An 18,025-nucleotide genomic window follows, 5' to 3' on the forward strand; every position below is an offset into this window, starting at 1 on the left:
AGAGTGACAAGCCAAAAATAATCGTTTCGTTTTCCGCTGAGTCGACGGTTGGCTGCGCCAGGGCTGCGCTAAAACTAAAAAACCTCGCGTATCATTTGAGAAGATCCCATAATTATTTAAACCGCAAAATACGGGAAAAGTCAACCATGGTTATTTAATTAAGGTGCCGTCAGACGTTGCAAGCAAATCACTCGCAACGAGCATTTTGCTCGCCGAAAGTGACAACTGTCAAAAATTTGCCTGTCTGACTACACTGAAAGTGATTGCATGCAAACAAATGACAACTCGTACGCAAACGCTCGCTTGCAATGTGTGAACTGAACTTCATTCCCAGTCATACGCTCGAGCCAGCCGGATCGTTTTGCCTGTGCTCTGCAAAGTGATTTTCCCAAGTGTTTTTTTCCGCTATTATACGGTTTTACACCGGGTTTTTTTCACGCGCGTATACCTCCCGACCGGGAAGCACCGTGTCCTGGCCGAGTCCTCGACACGGCTGTATAGATCCTGCTCCAAATCCAGGACAAGATTTGGCATCGTGGTTGGATTTCGGCATCAATACAAACCAACAACAACAACCTTGCTGTGGGCCACGCTTTGTTCGACGGTCCCATTGAGTCAGCAGAGAGCAAAGGCGAACCGCATTGATGCTACAACGGTGAAGCCGAGTAGAAGCCGTACCTACAGTGCAGTTGATAGCCGCCTGCCGTAGCAAAGGAATAGGTAAAACGAGCACATTTTTTGGTAACTATTCTGCTGCTGTCTGTCGTAGGGGCTACCCGACAATAGTTGTACAGTCACTTTATTTTGTTGTTTTCGCTTCTGCATCATTTCCACTTTTGGTTTGGATAAAATTCTTCTTTGTTTTTTCTCGTATTATTATTAGTATTAGAATTTAATATCGTAAATTCAAACCATCAATAAATCTTTTTTTTCGCTTTTTTTTTTTATTATTATTATTTTTTTTTTATTCTGTTATTTTTTTTCTCGACATATTACCTTTTTCGCTGTTACTCTTTTGCATTTATATCCTTTTTTTCTTTTTCGTTATTATTAATTTCAAATCATTTTCTTCTTTCACATTACATTTAATAGAAGATTCATTCTTCTGAGTGAAATATTGTTTCCACCCATAACACGACCGTATGGAAGAAAATGACACAGGCGGGGGAGATACCCAATTTGTGATCTCCGACAATGAGTCCACACACTTAAAATAAATCGCCGAATTCGGTAAAATTTTACCGAAATCTCAACAGCTGAACTGTTCGGTAAATAATTTAACTGATTTTCGGTGATTTTGACAGTTGAGCAATGGAGAAAATTACAGAAAATCTGTAAAATAAATTACCGAACAGTTCAGCTGTTGAGATTTCGGTAAAATTTACCGAATACGGTGAAATGAGGTAAGTGTGCATACACGTAAAAAAATAACCTTATATGTTATGGCAAAAAACCATTCGAAAATACTTATGCTCTTCATTATGCCACCTAATGAATGATCCCATATCAAAAAGCTAATAACATTCATAGGTTAATGAAAAGTATAAGTTTCCGAATGTATGTGACTAATGCGATGTATAAGTTTTTTCTTATACATGCCATTAAGCGCCTGCTTTGGCAAAAAAGTATTAGAAATATTAATAATAAACAACATTAAATTTTTTTACGTGTAGGCAATTCTCCATCCTATGAGAATTTGATCGAACATCTTTTCACATCATCGGAGACCAATCTAGATCAACAAACAACATCTCCGCTATCTTCAGTAGTGCAGCAAAACGGTATCCAACCATTGACGAATACATAGACGGAGGGGTGGCCATTTTTCCGGGCACCACTATATACCCCTGGGGAGTGACGGATTACAATTATTACAATCACTCGACCATTGAGAAGCCCCTCAATTCGAACCACGTCAGTTTGACAACAGTTGTCATTTTCATTTTTGTTTATGTTTTTGTTATGTTTTTCTGTTTTTCCCTCGCGTGCCGCACAGCAACAACTTTTTCGGTTGTTCTTTTTTATTTATTTAAAGGTTATTTAAACGAGGTCGTGAAAAGTGGCATGTTCATTTTTGGATGTTTACCAAGTAAGTTTTAATTTACGGTCTGATTTAAAAAAATAATTTGCAATAGTTTTGGTGTTTCAGGTATTTGCTCAACCGGTACTTGCTGCGGGTTCAAAACGTTGAAACGTATCCAGAGTCGTCTCCACAAAAGTGCTTTGGAAATGAAAATATGTGTCCTGCTGTACGCTCCTGATAGAGCTGGTGAAACCGACTTGGTGAAAAATCAGGAATCACATCAACGACGACGGAACGATTCACAACTAAGCGGGGACCAGATCGCTGTCGTGATTGATTGCCCTCCAGGAAAGTTTGAGAAAAAAGGCGAGAAATTTTCTCCACATTTAACTGCTGCCGTAGCTTCATTGCTTCACCTTTTGGAATCTTTGGTCGCTCACAGGAACCATCCAAGAGGATGTAAGACTTCTGCATCTAATTATCAGGACACAGCCGCTTTTTGCGTGTGTGTTATTATTTAAAAGAGGTAGGTTTTGAATTTGTTTATTTGTCTGTACAGCAGCTCGATTGTAGTGTTGTTTTTTAGGACGAATCTGGACGAATGAGGAGACAAACTAGTACCGGACGAAGAGAGGAGCACTTTAGGTGAATGAAAATTTGGTAAACCAACTGCAGATTCCTCAAAAGGATTTGATCACAAAATGTGTGTTGCTCGCACCTAATTGAATCCGAGATTAATCCGCTCCAGCATTAACACTGAAGTAAACCGTCCCGAGAAGGAAATCGGAGGCGAAGGTTAAGAGTTGTTGTTTGATTCAGCCATCTAAGATACAAAAATGAGTATCATTGACTGTCATGCTGGCACATCGTTTGAACGAACAATACGCCCCAATGATGACTGATAATTCTGGCCAATTATATCTTTACGGACACCAATCTGCGTCTAAATCCGTACGGACTTTGCATCATTTATGAACCAATGGTGACACTCGGCTGACCCGTCAAAGTATCATCACAGACACCTGCGGAGGCTGGGGAGCACACGACGGTGGTTCTTTTTACGGTTATGACTTCACCAAGGTCAACCGTTCAGCTGGGTGGCCAAGTTGTTGGTGCAGACCGGAATCTGCCGGTGCTTGTTTGCAAATGTATATATCTTCTACAGTTAATTTGCCATCGGCCTCGCATAACTGCATTCGATTATGGTACTTGTCGGTAAGTTTGTGTTGACTGAAATGAACATATTTAAGTGTTATTTAAGTGTTATATATATTTCATAGTATTTTATTTCTTTATTTCAGCGAATATTACGGGAAATCGTAGTTGAATGGAAGATACGTATACCGGCTATCAGCTGCTTAGTCGAAAACATTTCAAACAAGACAATAAGGAATAAGCATTACACAGCGAGATCAAGGTAGTACACGCGGTGCCGCTTTGCCTAGCGGTTTTATGTTATCCTGCGGTTGGCTTTTCCGGATTTATTTTTAGCGCATCCAGTGTTGATCTCAGCGGAAGTGCCTTCTGCCAGCCATCGCGCGTTTTAAGTTAATATTAATTTATAAGAATAAAATAAAAACATATTATAAATTTCGAAACCAAAACTATTTTTTGTATATTTTAGAATTGCCTATTTACAATACAAATACTCATAATGAAAGTTCTTTCATCTTGTTGTTTTGAAAGCATTTTGAGAATACAAATGGAAAAACACTTTTTATTTTGAGAGAAAACTGTTGCTTTGACAAACAGATGAATCTTGCTGAAACACAGTTTGTGCCTAATTGATTGCTAAGTTCCTTGATTGCTTTATTAGTTGGTTGGTTGCTTGATTGATCGTAGCTTGCTTGAATGGTGAGTTCCTTGATTGTTAGTTGGTTAATTGGTTGGCTGCTTGATTAATTGGTGGGTTATTTGGTTGGTCGGCTTGTTAGTTGATTAGTTGTTTTGTTGGTTGCTTGAATGGTTAATTGGTTATTTGGTTGGTTGATTGATTGATTTGTTAGTTGGTGAAATGATTATTTGCTTGAGTTAGTTGGTTGATTGATAGCTTGTTTGATTCGTTAGTTGCTTGATTGGTTAATGGTTGCTTGATTGATTGGAAGTGGTCTTGAATGATTGTTTGCTTGATTGGTTAGTTGTTTGATTGGTTGGTTGCCTAATTGGTTGGTTAGTTGCTTGATAGGTTAATTGGTTGCTTGATTTATTTTTTAATTGATTGGTAGCTTGCTTGAATGGTTGAATGATTGGTTGCTTGGTTGATTGGTAAGATGCTTGATAGGATGGTTGTTTAATGGGAAGATCCATAAAGTACGTCACGCAAAAATCGGCGATTTTCGACCCCCCCTCCCCCCTTCGTCACACTTTTTGTATTAAACCTCTAAAATTTTTGTATGAGTCGTCACGCTGCTCGGAACCCCCCCCCCCTAGGAGCGTGACGTACTTTGTGGATGGCCCCTAGGATGGTTGCCTAATTTAGTTTATTGGTAGCTTGCTTGAATGGTTGATTTATTGTTTTGTTGTTTGCTTGAATGGTTTTCATGTTGGTTGCTTGAAAAGTTGATTGGGTTACTTGATTGATTAGTAGGATGTTTGATTATTTTTTTGTTTCATTGTTTGGTTGACAGGCTGGTGGGTTGGTAGGTTGTTTGAATGGTTGGTTGGTTGATTTGTTAGTTGGTTGAATGGTTGGTTGGTAGCTCGCTTGAATGCCTAATTGTTTTATTGGTTGGTTAGTTATTTGGTAGCTTGCTTAAATGGTTGATTTATTGGTTGCTTGGTTTTTTGGTTTGCTGGTTAGTTGATTATTTGTTTTTTGGTTGCTTGATTGGTTGATTAGTTGGTTGGTTGATTGATTGATTAGTTGATTTGTTAGTTGGTTAAATGTTTAATTGCTTGATTGGTTGGAAGTTGATTGGTAGCTTGCTTGAATGGTTGGTTGGTTGATTGGTAGATTGGTTAATGGTTGCATGATTAATTGGAAGTGGGTTAGAATGATTGTTTGTTTGATTGGTTAGTTGGTTACTTGATTCGTTTGTTGTTTGGTTGATTTGCTGGTTAATTAGTTATTTGATTGGATAATTGGTTACTTTATTGATTGGTTGCTTGATTGGTAACTTGCTTGAATGGTTGGTTGCTTGATTGGTTTATTGGTTGGTTAGTTCACTGGTATCTTGCTTAAATGATTAATTGCTTGATTGGTTTCCCTTGTCATAAGACGAGTTTGTACAATCCCATTGAATTCCACCACATGATTGTATCTGGACAGATACGTATTTCAACCTCAACAGTAAAACCGTCTTCAGTGTCTCGTACTTGACTCGACTCGACGACGAGTCGAGTCAAGTACGAGACACTGAAGACGGCCTAACTGTTGAGGTCGAAATACGTATCTGTCAAGATACAATTAAGTGGTGGAATTCAATGGGATTGTACAAACTCGTCTTATGACAAGTGAAGACATTCCACATCAAGCAACCAAACAATCAACCAGTCAAGCAACCAATTAACCAAATTTCCAAGCAATCAATCAATCAACCAACAATGAAGCAACCAACCAATCAACCATTCTACCAACTAACAAATCAAGCAGCAACCAACCAACCCATCAACCAAATAACGAACCAATCAAGCAACCTAGCAATCAACTTATTAACCAATCAACCAAGCAATCAACAAAACAACTAATCAACTAACCAGCCTACTAACCAACAAGCAACCAACCAATCAACCAGTCAACCAACCAACCAACAATGAAGTAACCAACCAACAATCAAGCAACCAATCAATCAACCATACTTCCATCTGACAAATCAAGCAGCAACCAACCAATCAAATAAGCTACCAATCAACCAACCAATCAAGCAACCAACCAACTAAAAAACCAATCAACTAAACAACTTACCAATTAACGAAACGACCAACCAATAAGGAACCAATCAACTAAATAACCACAACCAATCAATCAAGTAAAACAACTAATCAACCAAATAAGAAACCAACCACCAATCAATCAACTAATCCAGCAACCAACCAATTAAGCAAGCTACCAATCTACCAACTAACTAATCAACCAATCAACCAACCAGCTAATCAACCAAATAAGCAACCAACCAATCAACCATTCAAGCAACCAACTAAACAACTAATCAACTAACCAGCCGACCAACCATTCAATCAACCAGTAAAGCAAACAATCAACCAAATAACCAACCAACCAACTAATCCGGCAATCAGCCATTCAGGCAAGCTACCAATCAACCAAGCAATCAAGCAACCAACCAACTAATCATCAACCAAGCAACCATTGAAGCAACCAACAAAACAACATATGAACTAACCAGCCGACCAACCAATCAAGCAACTAATCAATCAACCAGTCAAGCAACCAATCAACCAAATAACCTGATTAGTTGGTAAGATTGAGAACCAATCAACAATCAAGCAACCAACCAACCAATCAACCATTCTACCAACTTACAAATCAGCAGCAACCACTCAATCGATCAACCAAATAACCAACCAATCAATAAACTATCCAATCAAGCAATCTACCAATCAACCAATCAATTATCCAACCTACGAACTAATCAAGCAAGCAACAAAACAGTCGAGTCAAGTACGAGACACAGTTGTGGTCGAAATACGTATCTGCAAAGATGTCAAAATAATTGGTGGTATCAAATGGAGAGTCCTAAACTCGTCTTGAACGGTTGAACAAAACAGTATCAACTAACCAGCCGACCAACCAATCAATCAACCAGGCAAGCAACCAATCAATCAAATAACCTGATTGGTTGGTTGGATTGGCAACCAACCAACAATCAATTGGTTGATTAGTTGTTTTTTTTTGGTTTCTTGATTGGTTGATCAGTTGATTGATTGATTGATTGGTTGGTTATGCTTGATTAGTTAGTTGGTAGAACTGTTGATTAGTTGGTTCCTTGATAGTTGGCTGGTTGCTTAATTGGTTGGTTGATTGCTTCATTGTTTGTTGGTTGCTTGGTTGTTTATTTAGTTGATTGGTTGCTTAATTGGCTAATCCAGCAATCAGCCATTCAAGCAAGCTACCAATCAATCAAGCAACGAATCAACTAATCAACCAACCAAGCAACCATTGAAGCAACGAACAAAACAACATATCAATAACCAGCCGACCAGCCAATCAAGCAACCAAACAATCAACCAGTCAAGCAACCAATCAACCAAATTACCAACCAATCAATCAATCAACCAACAATGAAGCAACCATCCAATCAACCATTCTACCAACTAACAAATCAAGCAGCAACCAACCAACCCATCAACCAAATAACTAACCAATCAAGCAACCTAGCAATCAACTTATTAACCAATCAACCAAGAAACCTACAAAACAACTAATCAACTAACCAGCCGACCAACAATCAATCAACCAGTCAACCAACCAACCAACAATGAAGCAACCAACCAACTATAAACCATTCAACAGTTCTACCAACTAACAAATCAAGCAGCAACCAAACAATCAATCAATCATTCTATCAACTAACAAATCAAGCAACCAACCAATAACCAGGCAACCAACCAACTAATCTACCAATCAAGCAATCAACAAAACAACTAATCAACCCATCAAGCAACCGACCAACAATCACCAATAATCTGACCAATAATCAGCCATTTAAGCAACCAACAAAACAACTAATCAACCAAATAACCAACCAATCAAGCAACCAACCATTCAACAGTACTACTAACTAACAAATCAAGCAGCAACCAACCAATTAATCATTCTACCAACCAACAATCAACCAACCAACCAATCATGCAACCATTCAACTAAATAACCAATCAATCAACCAACAAACAATGAAGCAACCAAACAACCAACTATCAAGGAACTAACTAATCAACAATTCTACCTACTAACAAATCAAGCAACAACCAACCAATCAACTAATCAATCAATCAATCAACTAATCAACCAATCAAGAAACCAACAAAACAACTAATCAAACAACCAGCCGACCAACCATTCAATCAAACGGTAAAGCAACCCATCAACCAAATAACCAACCAACTAATCCAGCAATCAGCCATTCAAGTAAGCTACCAATCAATCAAGCAACGAATCAACTAATCAACCAACCAAGCAACCAACAAAACAACATGTCAACTAACCAATCAAGCAAGCAATCAACCAACCAATCAATTATTCTACCATCTAACAAATCAAGCAGCAATCAATCAAATAACCAACCATTCAAGCAAACTACCAATCAACCAAGCAATCAAGCAACGCACTATTCAAGCAAGCTACCAATCAACCAAGACCAAGCAATCATTCAACCAACCAACTAATCAAACATTCAAGCAACCAACAAAACAACATAAACTAACGAGCCGACCAACCAATCAATCAATCAGTCAAGCAACCAATCAACCAAATTACCAACCAATCAAGTAATCAATAAACAAAAAAGAAACCAACCAATCAACCATTCTTCCAACTAACAAATCAAGCAGCAAACAACTAACCAAATAACCAACGAATCAATCAACTAACTAATCAAACAACCAACCATTCAAGCAAACTACCAATCAACTTATTAACCAACCAACCAACAAAACAATTAATCAACTAACCAGCCGACTAACCAATCAAGCAACCAACCAATCAACCAGTTAAGCAACCAACCAACAATCAAGCAACCAACAATTAATGCAAGCTACCAATCAACCAAGCAATCAAGCAACCAACCAGCGAATCAACCAATTAAGCAACCAACCATTCTACAAACTAACAAATCGAGCAGCAACCCATAAACCAAATTACTAATCAATCAAACGACCATCCATTCAAGCATGCTACCAATCAACCAACCAACCAACCAATAATCAAGCAACCAACCAACTAATCAATCAATCAAGCAACCAACCAATTAGCCATCCAAGCAACCAACAAAACAACTCATCAACTAACCAGCCGACCAACTACCCAAGCAACCAGAAGTTCGGATAAGAAGGGCTATTTTGGCTTAATCAGCTCTCATTTTAAGTAATTTTTTGTATGTAACGGAACTTTAAGTGAACTTTAAAGTTCCGTTAAGGATGCTTGGAACTTGATGTGAACCATAGTGAACCAATTAGTTCGGTTAAGAGTAAATTTAAGTAAAATCTGAATTTCTGGTTGCTTGGGTAATCAAGTAACCAATCAACCAACCAGTCAAGCAACCTATCAATCAAATAACCAACCAATCAACCAAATAACAAATCAACTAATCAACTAACCAGCCGACCAACAATCAATCAACCAGTCAGGCAACCAACCAACTATCAACCATTCAACAGTTCTACCAACTAACAAATCAAACAGCAACCAACCAATCAATCAATCATTCTACCAACTAACAAATCAAGCAACCAACCAACTAATCTACCAATCAAGCAATCAACAAAACAACTAATCAACCCATCAAGCAGCCGACCAACAATCAACCAACCAACTAATCAAGCAATCAACTAATCAACCAACCAATCAAGCAATCAATCAACTGAATAATTAACTAATCAACCATTCCAGCAAGCTACCAATCAACCAATCAAGCAACCAAACAATCAGCCATTCAAGCAACCAACAAAACAACTAATCAACTAACCAGCCGACCAACCAATCAATCAACCAGTCAAACAACCAATCAACCAAATAACCAACCAATCAAGCAACCAACCAACTGTGAAGCAACCAACCATTCAACAGTTCTACCAACTAACAAATCAAGCAGCAACCAACCAATTAATCATTCTACCAACCAACAATCAACCAACCAACTAATCAAGCAACCAATCAACTAAATAACCAATCAATCAACCAACGATGAAGCAATCAACAAACAATGAGCAAACAACCAACCAGCTATTAAACTGATCCAAAATTATTTTCCAGATCGCTCACTGCAGGTAAACTATCAGAATTCTAAATATTTAGGACTTCTGCTAGATCAAAAATTAACTTTTAAAAATCACATTGAAGGCCTTCAAGCCAAATGTAACAAATATATTATGATCCACTTATAAACAGAAAATCAAAACTTTGTCTTAAGAACAAACTTTTGATTTACAAACAAATTTTAGACCAACCATGTTGTATGCTGTGCCAATATGGACTAGTTGCTGCAATACCAGAAAGAAGGCACCTCCTCGGACCACCACGATTACCAGATGGTCTTCCTTCAGTGAGGTTGTGACATGTTCGTTTCAACAATTCTGTCGAAAAATCGCATGGCGGGAATGAGTAGAGCACACCGGTTGCTTCCGTTTCTTTATTGAACAAGGAAATAACGCCGGCCGCTTCTTTCTGCTTCAGGTAGGACACGAGATTACGCAGTGGACGCGTCTGAACACTGGCATCATCCGACGATGCCACCGATAACGTCGATCCCGGCAGGCCGAGGAAGATTGCGTGCGACGATGACGTCGATATGCGCTTCTGCACATCTTCTTCTGGTAACGTTCTTGCATTCGATAACATGCCATTCCCACAAGAAGACGAATCAGAATCAGCCGGACTGCGTCGCCTCGGTGAACGGGAGCGAGATCTATCGATTCCTGGTTCACGTGATCCAGAACGACGACGTAATCATATTCGCCATCGGCTCCTGATCGACGCAATTCATCATTGTCCCCGTGGTGCGGTGGGCCATCACGATGTAAACCGCCACGGAAACCACCACGTCCGCGGAATCCTCCACGGCCGCAAAACGGTCTTCCACCCAAGGATGTTAACGATCATTCACTATCCACTCTTTGTGATGCATAATTCGGCAATAAGCTGTGAATGATTAATTTGAATTGAATTAAGCCTTTTAAAAGATTATTTTCAGTTTAATTTAACGAAGCTTAAAAACAATATATTCAGCAGAAATGTTAGTTTTGCAAAACAAGTAGGAAATAATTTGACATTTAAAAATAGAAAAGAAAGAAATCTCGGGAATAGTAAATACCTATTAAATTTTCCAAATCTTCCACATTTATTTATAAATATGCACTGTATTGATAAAGTCACTTTGTGGTGATATTTATATCAGATTATATATACCGTAAAAAAGCATGCAGCAGTGATGAATCGATTTTAGCACCTCCTCAGAACTGTCCCCGCATTCAACCGCCATACACCATCAGGGAAATACTGCTTCCACTTTGTAGAGCTGCGACTACTATCAGACTGGCCTTTAATTTCCTTGGACGCTGATTTTCTTCCTCCTCGAGGGCAATCGTCTAATCGATTCGAATTGAAGTAGAGATTCCTGGCGAAATGTTTTTCGCTGGTTGCATTGTTCCGAACCTGAAATGGCAAACGAAAGAAGATAATTGTCAGTTTAGGGAAGAATTTATTGAAGAAAAATATTACCATTGTTGTTGTTCAATTTGCACACTGCGTAGCCGAGCAGAAAAAAAATGACTCCCAATGTTCGTGGCCTGCTTCAGCGGATTGCCTTCTCCGGTTGCCGTCAAATCTCGCGTCAAACAGAAAGCCTCATTAACGTTATATTATTATTATCTTTTTCGATTTTCTCCGTGATGCACGATGCAAAACCGAAACGACGTCGCAAGGTGAGGGAGAAAAACAAACAGACAAACTGTCAAAACGTCAAGAGGGGTAAGTCAGCGCTCGTAAAATATTTATTTATATGTATAATGTAATTCGTCACCCACGAGGGGTATTTTCTTCAAAATAAAGAAGAAGACATGGTGCCCGATTTTCTGATGGCTTTGTACCGGACATTTCGGTCTATGTATTCGTCAATGATCCAACCTACTATTGTCCCAAAACTCTCAACTGGCACCCCTACAACTGTTTTCCCTGAACTCATGGATACCAGTTCCACTATGACACGAAATTAAAGCACCCCTTCTCTCTCTCTACTTCTGCTACCCCCCGCGTGAAAGCATACCCATGCGGATCGAAAGTTCCCTTTCTGGTTTTCTTCCGGCCCAAAGGCTGAACAAATTGCAAATCGCAAAAGACCTGGCAAAGTCGTTTCGGGGCATAGAAGAGGTGAATGCACCGAGCCGTAATAAGTTGCGGATCACAGTTAGTGATCGGGAACAGGCAAATAAGATTGCTGCCTGCGAGCTCTTTTTGAGGGAATACCACGTATACATTCCGAGTCGAGAAGTCGAAGTAGCCGGAGTGGTTACCGAGCCGTATCTGTCCTGTGTTGACATCAAGTCTCTTGGCGCTGGTGGGTTCAAGAATAGGGCCGTCCCAGCTGTCCAAGTGATTGATGTAAGACAAATGAACCGCGTGTCATCTGATGGCACTAAAAAAACATCAGATTCGTATCGAGTAACCTTCTCCGGATCGGCTTTGCCGGACTATCTCGTGATCGGGAAACTTCGATTACCTGTGCGACTCTATGTACCGAGTGTAATGCACTGCACCAAATGCCAGCAGATTGGACACACCGAAACTTACTGCTGCAACAAACCGCGCTGCAGTAAGTGCGGTGAACAACATCAAGAGGGTCCCTGCAGCACGGAGCAGAAATGTACCTGCTGCGGTGAAGCTCCACATGATCTGTCCTCCTGCCCTCGGTTCATAAAGCGGGGAAACATCAGCTGCGATCCATTCAACAGCGATCACGGCGATCTTATGCAGAAATGCTGAAAAAATCGCCGCGCCAGCTGTACCATCAACCCAACATATTGTTAACGACAATCTCTACTCTTCCCTGCCCCTCGATGATCAAGGTTCTGACTCTGGGGACGGTGAGGATTACACTGTGATTGAAACAGGTACAAAGAGGAAGAGAATGAGAACTAAACCACTAACACATAAAACTACTCTAAAAGTCCCAGTCAATCAACAGGGAATCCTATCTTCCCCGGGAAAATCAGTAAGTGGTGGAAAAACCCCCGAAAATTTCATCATTGGGGTTCAAATTTGTCGCTGGCGAATTTCCATCACTTCCAGGAACATCTGAAACCCCAGATATTCCAGTTTTTCGCCCAGAAAGTACACAACAACATACAAGTCAGCGAGTACCTCAGCACAAGCAAGTTGAGGTCTCAGATAAAATGACTATCTCTGGGATTGTGGACTTCATCTTCAATACTTTAGAAATCTCTCCCGCAGTGAGAAACATCATCAATATGATAATCTCACTGGTGAAACCTTTATTGAAGCAACTAATGTCAAAATGGCCTGTTCTTGATTCGATCTTATCCCTTGATGGCTAATTTAACCAACGAGGTCGGGGATAAGATCGTAGTCCTACAGTGGAACTGTAGAAGCATCATCAAAAATTTACCTGCGTTTGAATATTTAGTTCACACTTCGTGTTGTGATGCATTTGCTCTCAGTGAAACATGGCTTACTTCAGATAAAAACCTTACTTTCCACGATTTCAATATTATTCGCCGAGATCGGGGCGATGGATATGGAGGGGTGCTCTTGGGGATCAACAAGCTCCACTCCTTTTATAGAATTGATCTTCCCCCGATGATAGGCACTGAAGTAGTCGCTTGCCATGTCACCATACGAGGTAAAAGCTTAAGCATAGCCTCTGTGTACATACCGCCGAATGCTTCTGTTCGACACAGAGACCTTACGGCTATTTGCTCAGCAATGCCTGAGCCACGGTTGATCCTAGGAGATTTTAACTCACACGGTACAGCCTGGGGGGAACTTACCGATGACAACCGTTCATCTTTGATTTATGACATGTGTGACTACTTCAATTTGACATATTTGAATAATGGGGAAGCAACACGTGTAGCATCTTCAGGACTCGAAAGTAGAATTGACCTCTCAATCTGTTCGATTTCACTAACATTGGATTGTACGTGGAAAGTGATTCAGGATCCCCATGGTAGTGATCACTTGCCTATCGAAATCTCAATTACCAATGGATCGCGTCAGACTCATCAGATTTGCAATGCATACGACCTCACAAAGCACATTGACTGGGGAAAATATGCAGAAGCGATCATCGATGGTGAACAATTAGTCGAGGTACTTCCTCCGTTGGAAGAATACCGATATATCGCCGGTTTGATTCATAACAGCGCGCTACATGCGCAGCGTAGACCTATACCGGGATCGCAAGCGCGTCGACGTCCTCCATCTCCTCTCTGGTGGGATGCCGAGTCTACTAGAGTATATCGTGAAAATCCGACGTGTTCAAGGACTATCGGAAGCGGGGTTCGCGGGTTAATTATGATCGGTATATCTCTCTTGAGCGCAAATTCAAAAGCCTCGTGACTGTCAAGAAACGAGGGTACTGGCGTCATTTTGTTGATGGCCTATCGCGAGAAACGTCGATGACAACTCTCTGGACCGTCGGTAGAAGAATGCGAAACGCGTCGGCGGTTAACGAAGATAGAGAAAGCTCATCCAGGTGGATAATTGCATTCGCCAAAAGGTGTGCCCGGATTCCGTTCCTATACAAGGATTCGTGCGTGACGTAACACGCGGTCGAAGCGAAATGGATAGTCCGTTTTGATGGTCGAGTTCTCGCTTGCTCTCCTTTCTTGTAACAATTCTGCCCCTGGAATGGATGGTATTAAGTTCAACCTACTTAGAAACCTCCCAGACGTCGCGAAGAGGCGATTGTTGAACTTATACAATCGATTCCTGGAAAGCAACATCGTTCCAGATGAATGGAGACAGGTAAGAGTGATCGCCATAAAGAAACCGGAGAAACCTGTGTCGGATCACAATTCGTACCGGCCAATCGCGATGTTGTCGTGTATACGGAAGCTGTTTGAGAAGATGATTCTTAATCGGCTCGACAAATGGGTTGAATCGAACGGCTTTCTATCAGATACTCAATTTGGATTCCGCAGAGGCAAGGGAACGAACGACTGTCTTGCGCTGCTTACTACAGAGATCCAACTGACCTATTCTCAAAAAGCGCAAATGGGTTCAGTTTTCTTGGACATTAAGGGGGCTTTTGACTCAGTTTGCGTTGACGTCCTTTCAGACAAACTCTTGAGTGTGGACTTTCACCAATATTGAACTATTTGTATAACTTGTTGTCTGAGAAACATATGAGCTTTTCTCATGGAAACTCGACAACTTCAAGAATTAGTTACATGGGTCTCCCCAGGGCTCATGCCTAAGCCCCTTCTTTACAACTTTTACGTCAGAGATATCGATGGATGTCTCTTGGGAAATTGCACGCTTAGACAGCTTGCGGATGACGCCGTTGTCTCCTTTACAGGAACAGGGGTGGACGATCTGCAAAGACCATTGCAAGATACTTTAGACAGTTTGTCTACTTGGGCCATTCGGCTAGGTATAGAATTCTCTCAGGAAAAAACTGAGCTGATTGTCTTTTCTAGGAAGCATAAGCCGGCAAAATTAGAGCTTCACCTTGAGGGTAAGAAAATCGCTCAAGGCCTTTCACATAAATATTTAGGGGTCTGGTTCGACTCGAAAGGCACCTGGGGAAAGCACATTAAACATCTGTATCAGAAATGCCAACAACGAATCAACTTCATGCGGACTGTAACCGGAACATGGTGGGGAGCCCACCCGGAAGATCTGATAAAGCTTTATCGTACAACGATTCTGTCGGTTATCGAATATGGTAGTTTTTGTTTCCAATCCGTCGCGCAAACGCACCTGTTAAAACTCCAACGTATCCAGTATCGTTGTCTCCGTATCGCGTTGGGTTGTATGAACTCGACTCATACAATGAGTCTAGAGGTACTGGCGGGAGTACTTCCTTTATCAGATCGTTTCGTGGAATTGTCGTTTAGGTTCCTCATCCGGTGTGAGGTTTTAAACCCATTGGTTATTGAGAATTTTGAGAAGCTAATCGAACGAAACTTCCAATCAAAATTTATGACAGTGTACTACTCCTACATGAGCCTGGAGATTGGTCCTTCTTTGAATGTTCCCAATCGTGGTTGCTTCCTGGACTCCTCCAGTTCTACTGTAGTTTTTGATCTGACCATGAAACAAGAGATCCATGGAATATCAGATCCACACCGATCGGAGTGCATACCACCAATTTTTGCAAGCAAGTACGGCCATGTTAGTTGTGATAAAAGGTTTTTCACCGACGGGTCAAAATCAAATGAATCCACTGGTTTCGGTGTCTTTAACAATCTTCATAGCGCCGCTCATAAACTTCAAAACCCTTGTTCCGTATATATCGCAGAATTAGCGGCTATACACTATGCATTAGAGCGAATCGCCTCTCTTCCTCTGATAAATATTTCATTTTTACGGATAGTCTCAGTTCTTTAGAGGCTATCCGTTCAATGAGGCCGGTGCAGCACTCACCGTATTTCCTGAGTGAAATACGAACCATATTGAGTGCTCTCTCGAATCGCTTTTACACTATCACCTTAGTATGGGTCCCTTCACATTGCTCGATTCCGGGTAACGAGAAAGCGGACTCACTTGCCAAGGTGGGCGCTATGGAAGGCGATATTTATGAGCGCAAAATCGCCTTTAACGAATTTTTCACAATTGCTCGTCATCACGCTTTAGTCAGTTGGCAACGAAAATGGGATGAAGGAGATTTGGGTAGATGGTTACATTCTATTCTCCCACATGTATCGAAGAAACCTTGGTTCAAGGGATTGGCAATTAGTCGAGACTTTATCAAGGTAATGTGTCGCCTAATGTCCAATCACTACTCTTTAAACGCACACTCCTATCGAATAGGCCTCGCCGACAGCAATCGATGCGACTGCGGTGCAGGTTACCAAGACATCAACCACGTTGTCTGGAGCTGTCCTAAATACGATGTTGCCAGGTCCGATTTATGTGCATCCCTCCGGGCCCGAGGGAAACCAGAAAAGGAAGACCTCAGAGATGTGTTGGGTAAGCTTGACCTAGACTACATGGTCCTTGTGTATAATTTCTTAAAACAAATCAATGTCTTTGTCTGAACCCCCTGTCTCTTGTAAGGCCATGTCCACCTTGTTCCCACCCGCTTCGCTCGAAAAATCGTTTGTTTGTATCATTACAGTTTATCCCTGCCTACACCTCGTCAATCAGCAATGAATGTGCCACAACATCGCCACCTAGGCCCCATCCCATCCATATTTTTTTTTTCTTGTACTCCTTAACCTCGACCAAGCCGCGAGTCTTTCGGCTCCCCAAGACTAATAATATACATTAAGACGACAATCATGATTGTAAAATCAATAAAATAACGGCTCCGTAATGCCTGCTGGCGCTTGAGCCTTAAAATAAAGATAAGCTAAAAAAAAAAATGTGTGAACTGCTAAGCGTTAAAAATTTTCAACTCGCAGGAACGAAATTGCGCTTTCTGGTGCAGCACTAGCAAATTTTTCGCTCACAAAAGTGAAAACGTAGCCGTAGCCGTTCGATAACTGCAAAATGTTTACTTTTCAGTTAACGAATGCCGTTCGATAACTGCAATGCATTCTAGACGTCAAACGGATGTCAATCGACGTCAGATGCAATATAAGTGCATCTAAATGTGCAGCGCAATGCAGCTGTCATTGGAGTTTGACATCAGTTTGAAGTTTAGCGGTCCGATAACTGCAACACTGTTACTATCGAATTGCAGTTAAAAAGCATTGCAGTTAAATGACTTGCAGTTATCGAACGTCTACTGTATTTATTTATTTTCGAGAAAAATTCGCTTAAAAGTACCCAGATAAAAAAATACAGTAGAGTTGCAATAAAATATCATTAAAATAAATAAAATACATTTTTTTTAGAAGTATAAGTATATTTATTTGTTGATGTATTATGATTCCAGTTGAAAACCGAATTTCGAACTCGCGAAAATTAATTTTATTCGCGTTCAACTTATAGCGCATCATTGCGCAACTAGTGTACATTGTTCGCAACCAGATGCGCTATACAGCGCACCAGATGCGCAGTAATGAAACTTGCGACTAATAGGCGAAAAATTGATTGTCGTGAGTTCAAAAATTCGGTTTTGAGCTGCACACATAATATTAAGCCCCAAACGCAATCCAACGGAACGGCGACGGAAACGGAAAATTTGACAGTTAGCTCATATA

General features: G+C 40.6%; 1 protein-coding gene and 2 long non-coding RNA genes across 4 annotated transcripts; 2 read left to right on the top strand and 1 right to left on the bottom strand.

Annotated features, from left to right (window-relative positions):
* The first annotated feature begins 332 nt into the window (after positions 1 to 332).
* On the top strand, positions 333 to 2,685 carry LOC134225565 (uncharacterized). Of its 2 annotated transcripts, XR_009983272.1 has the most exons (5): positions 333 to 720; positions 1,093 to 1,914; positions 1,997 to 2,089; positions 2,150 to 2,549; positions 2,610 to 2,685. It is a non-coding gene; the product is annotated as an uncharacterized LOC134225565 (long non-coding RNA). The 2 variants fall into 2 exon arrangements; XR_009983271.1 differs by lacking the exons at positions 333 to 720; positions 1,093 to 1,914 and having other exon boundaries at positions 1,939 to 2,089.
* Positions 2,686 to 10,374: 7,689 nt separating this feature from the next.
* Positions 10,375 to 11,668, bottom strand: LOC134225567 (uncharacterized). Its single transcript, XR_009983274.1, has 3 exons — positions 11,415 to 11,668; positions 11,103 to 11,348; positions 10,375 to 10,835 (listed from the first exon to the last, which is right to left on the bottom strand). It is a non-coding gene; the product is annotated as an uncharacterized LOC134225567 (long non-coding RNA).
* A 292-nt stretch (positions 11,669 to 11,960) lies between these two features.
* LOC134222710 (uncharacterized) lies at positions 11,961 to 12,674 on the top strand. Its single transcript, XM_062701875.1, has one exon. It carries the CDS (start codon positions 11,961 to 11,963, stop codon positions 12,672 to 12,674), a length of 714 nt encoding a protein of 237 aa, XP_062557859.1.
* The last annotated feature ends 5,351 nt before the right edge of the window (positions 12,675 to 18,025 follow it).

Source organism: Armigeres subalbatus, chromosome 3 (genome assembly GCF_024139115.2).
Source record: "Armigeres subalbatus isolate Guangzhou_Male chromosome 3, GZ_Asu_2, whole genome shotgun sequence".
Lineage (NCBI taxonomy): Eukaryota > Metazoa > Arthropoda > Insecta > Diptera > Culicidae > Armigeres > Armigeres subalbatus.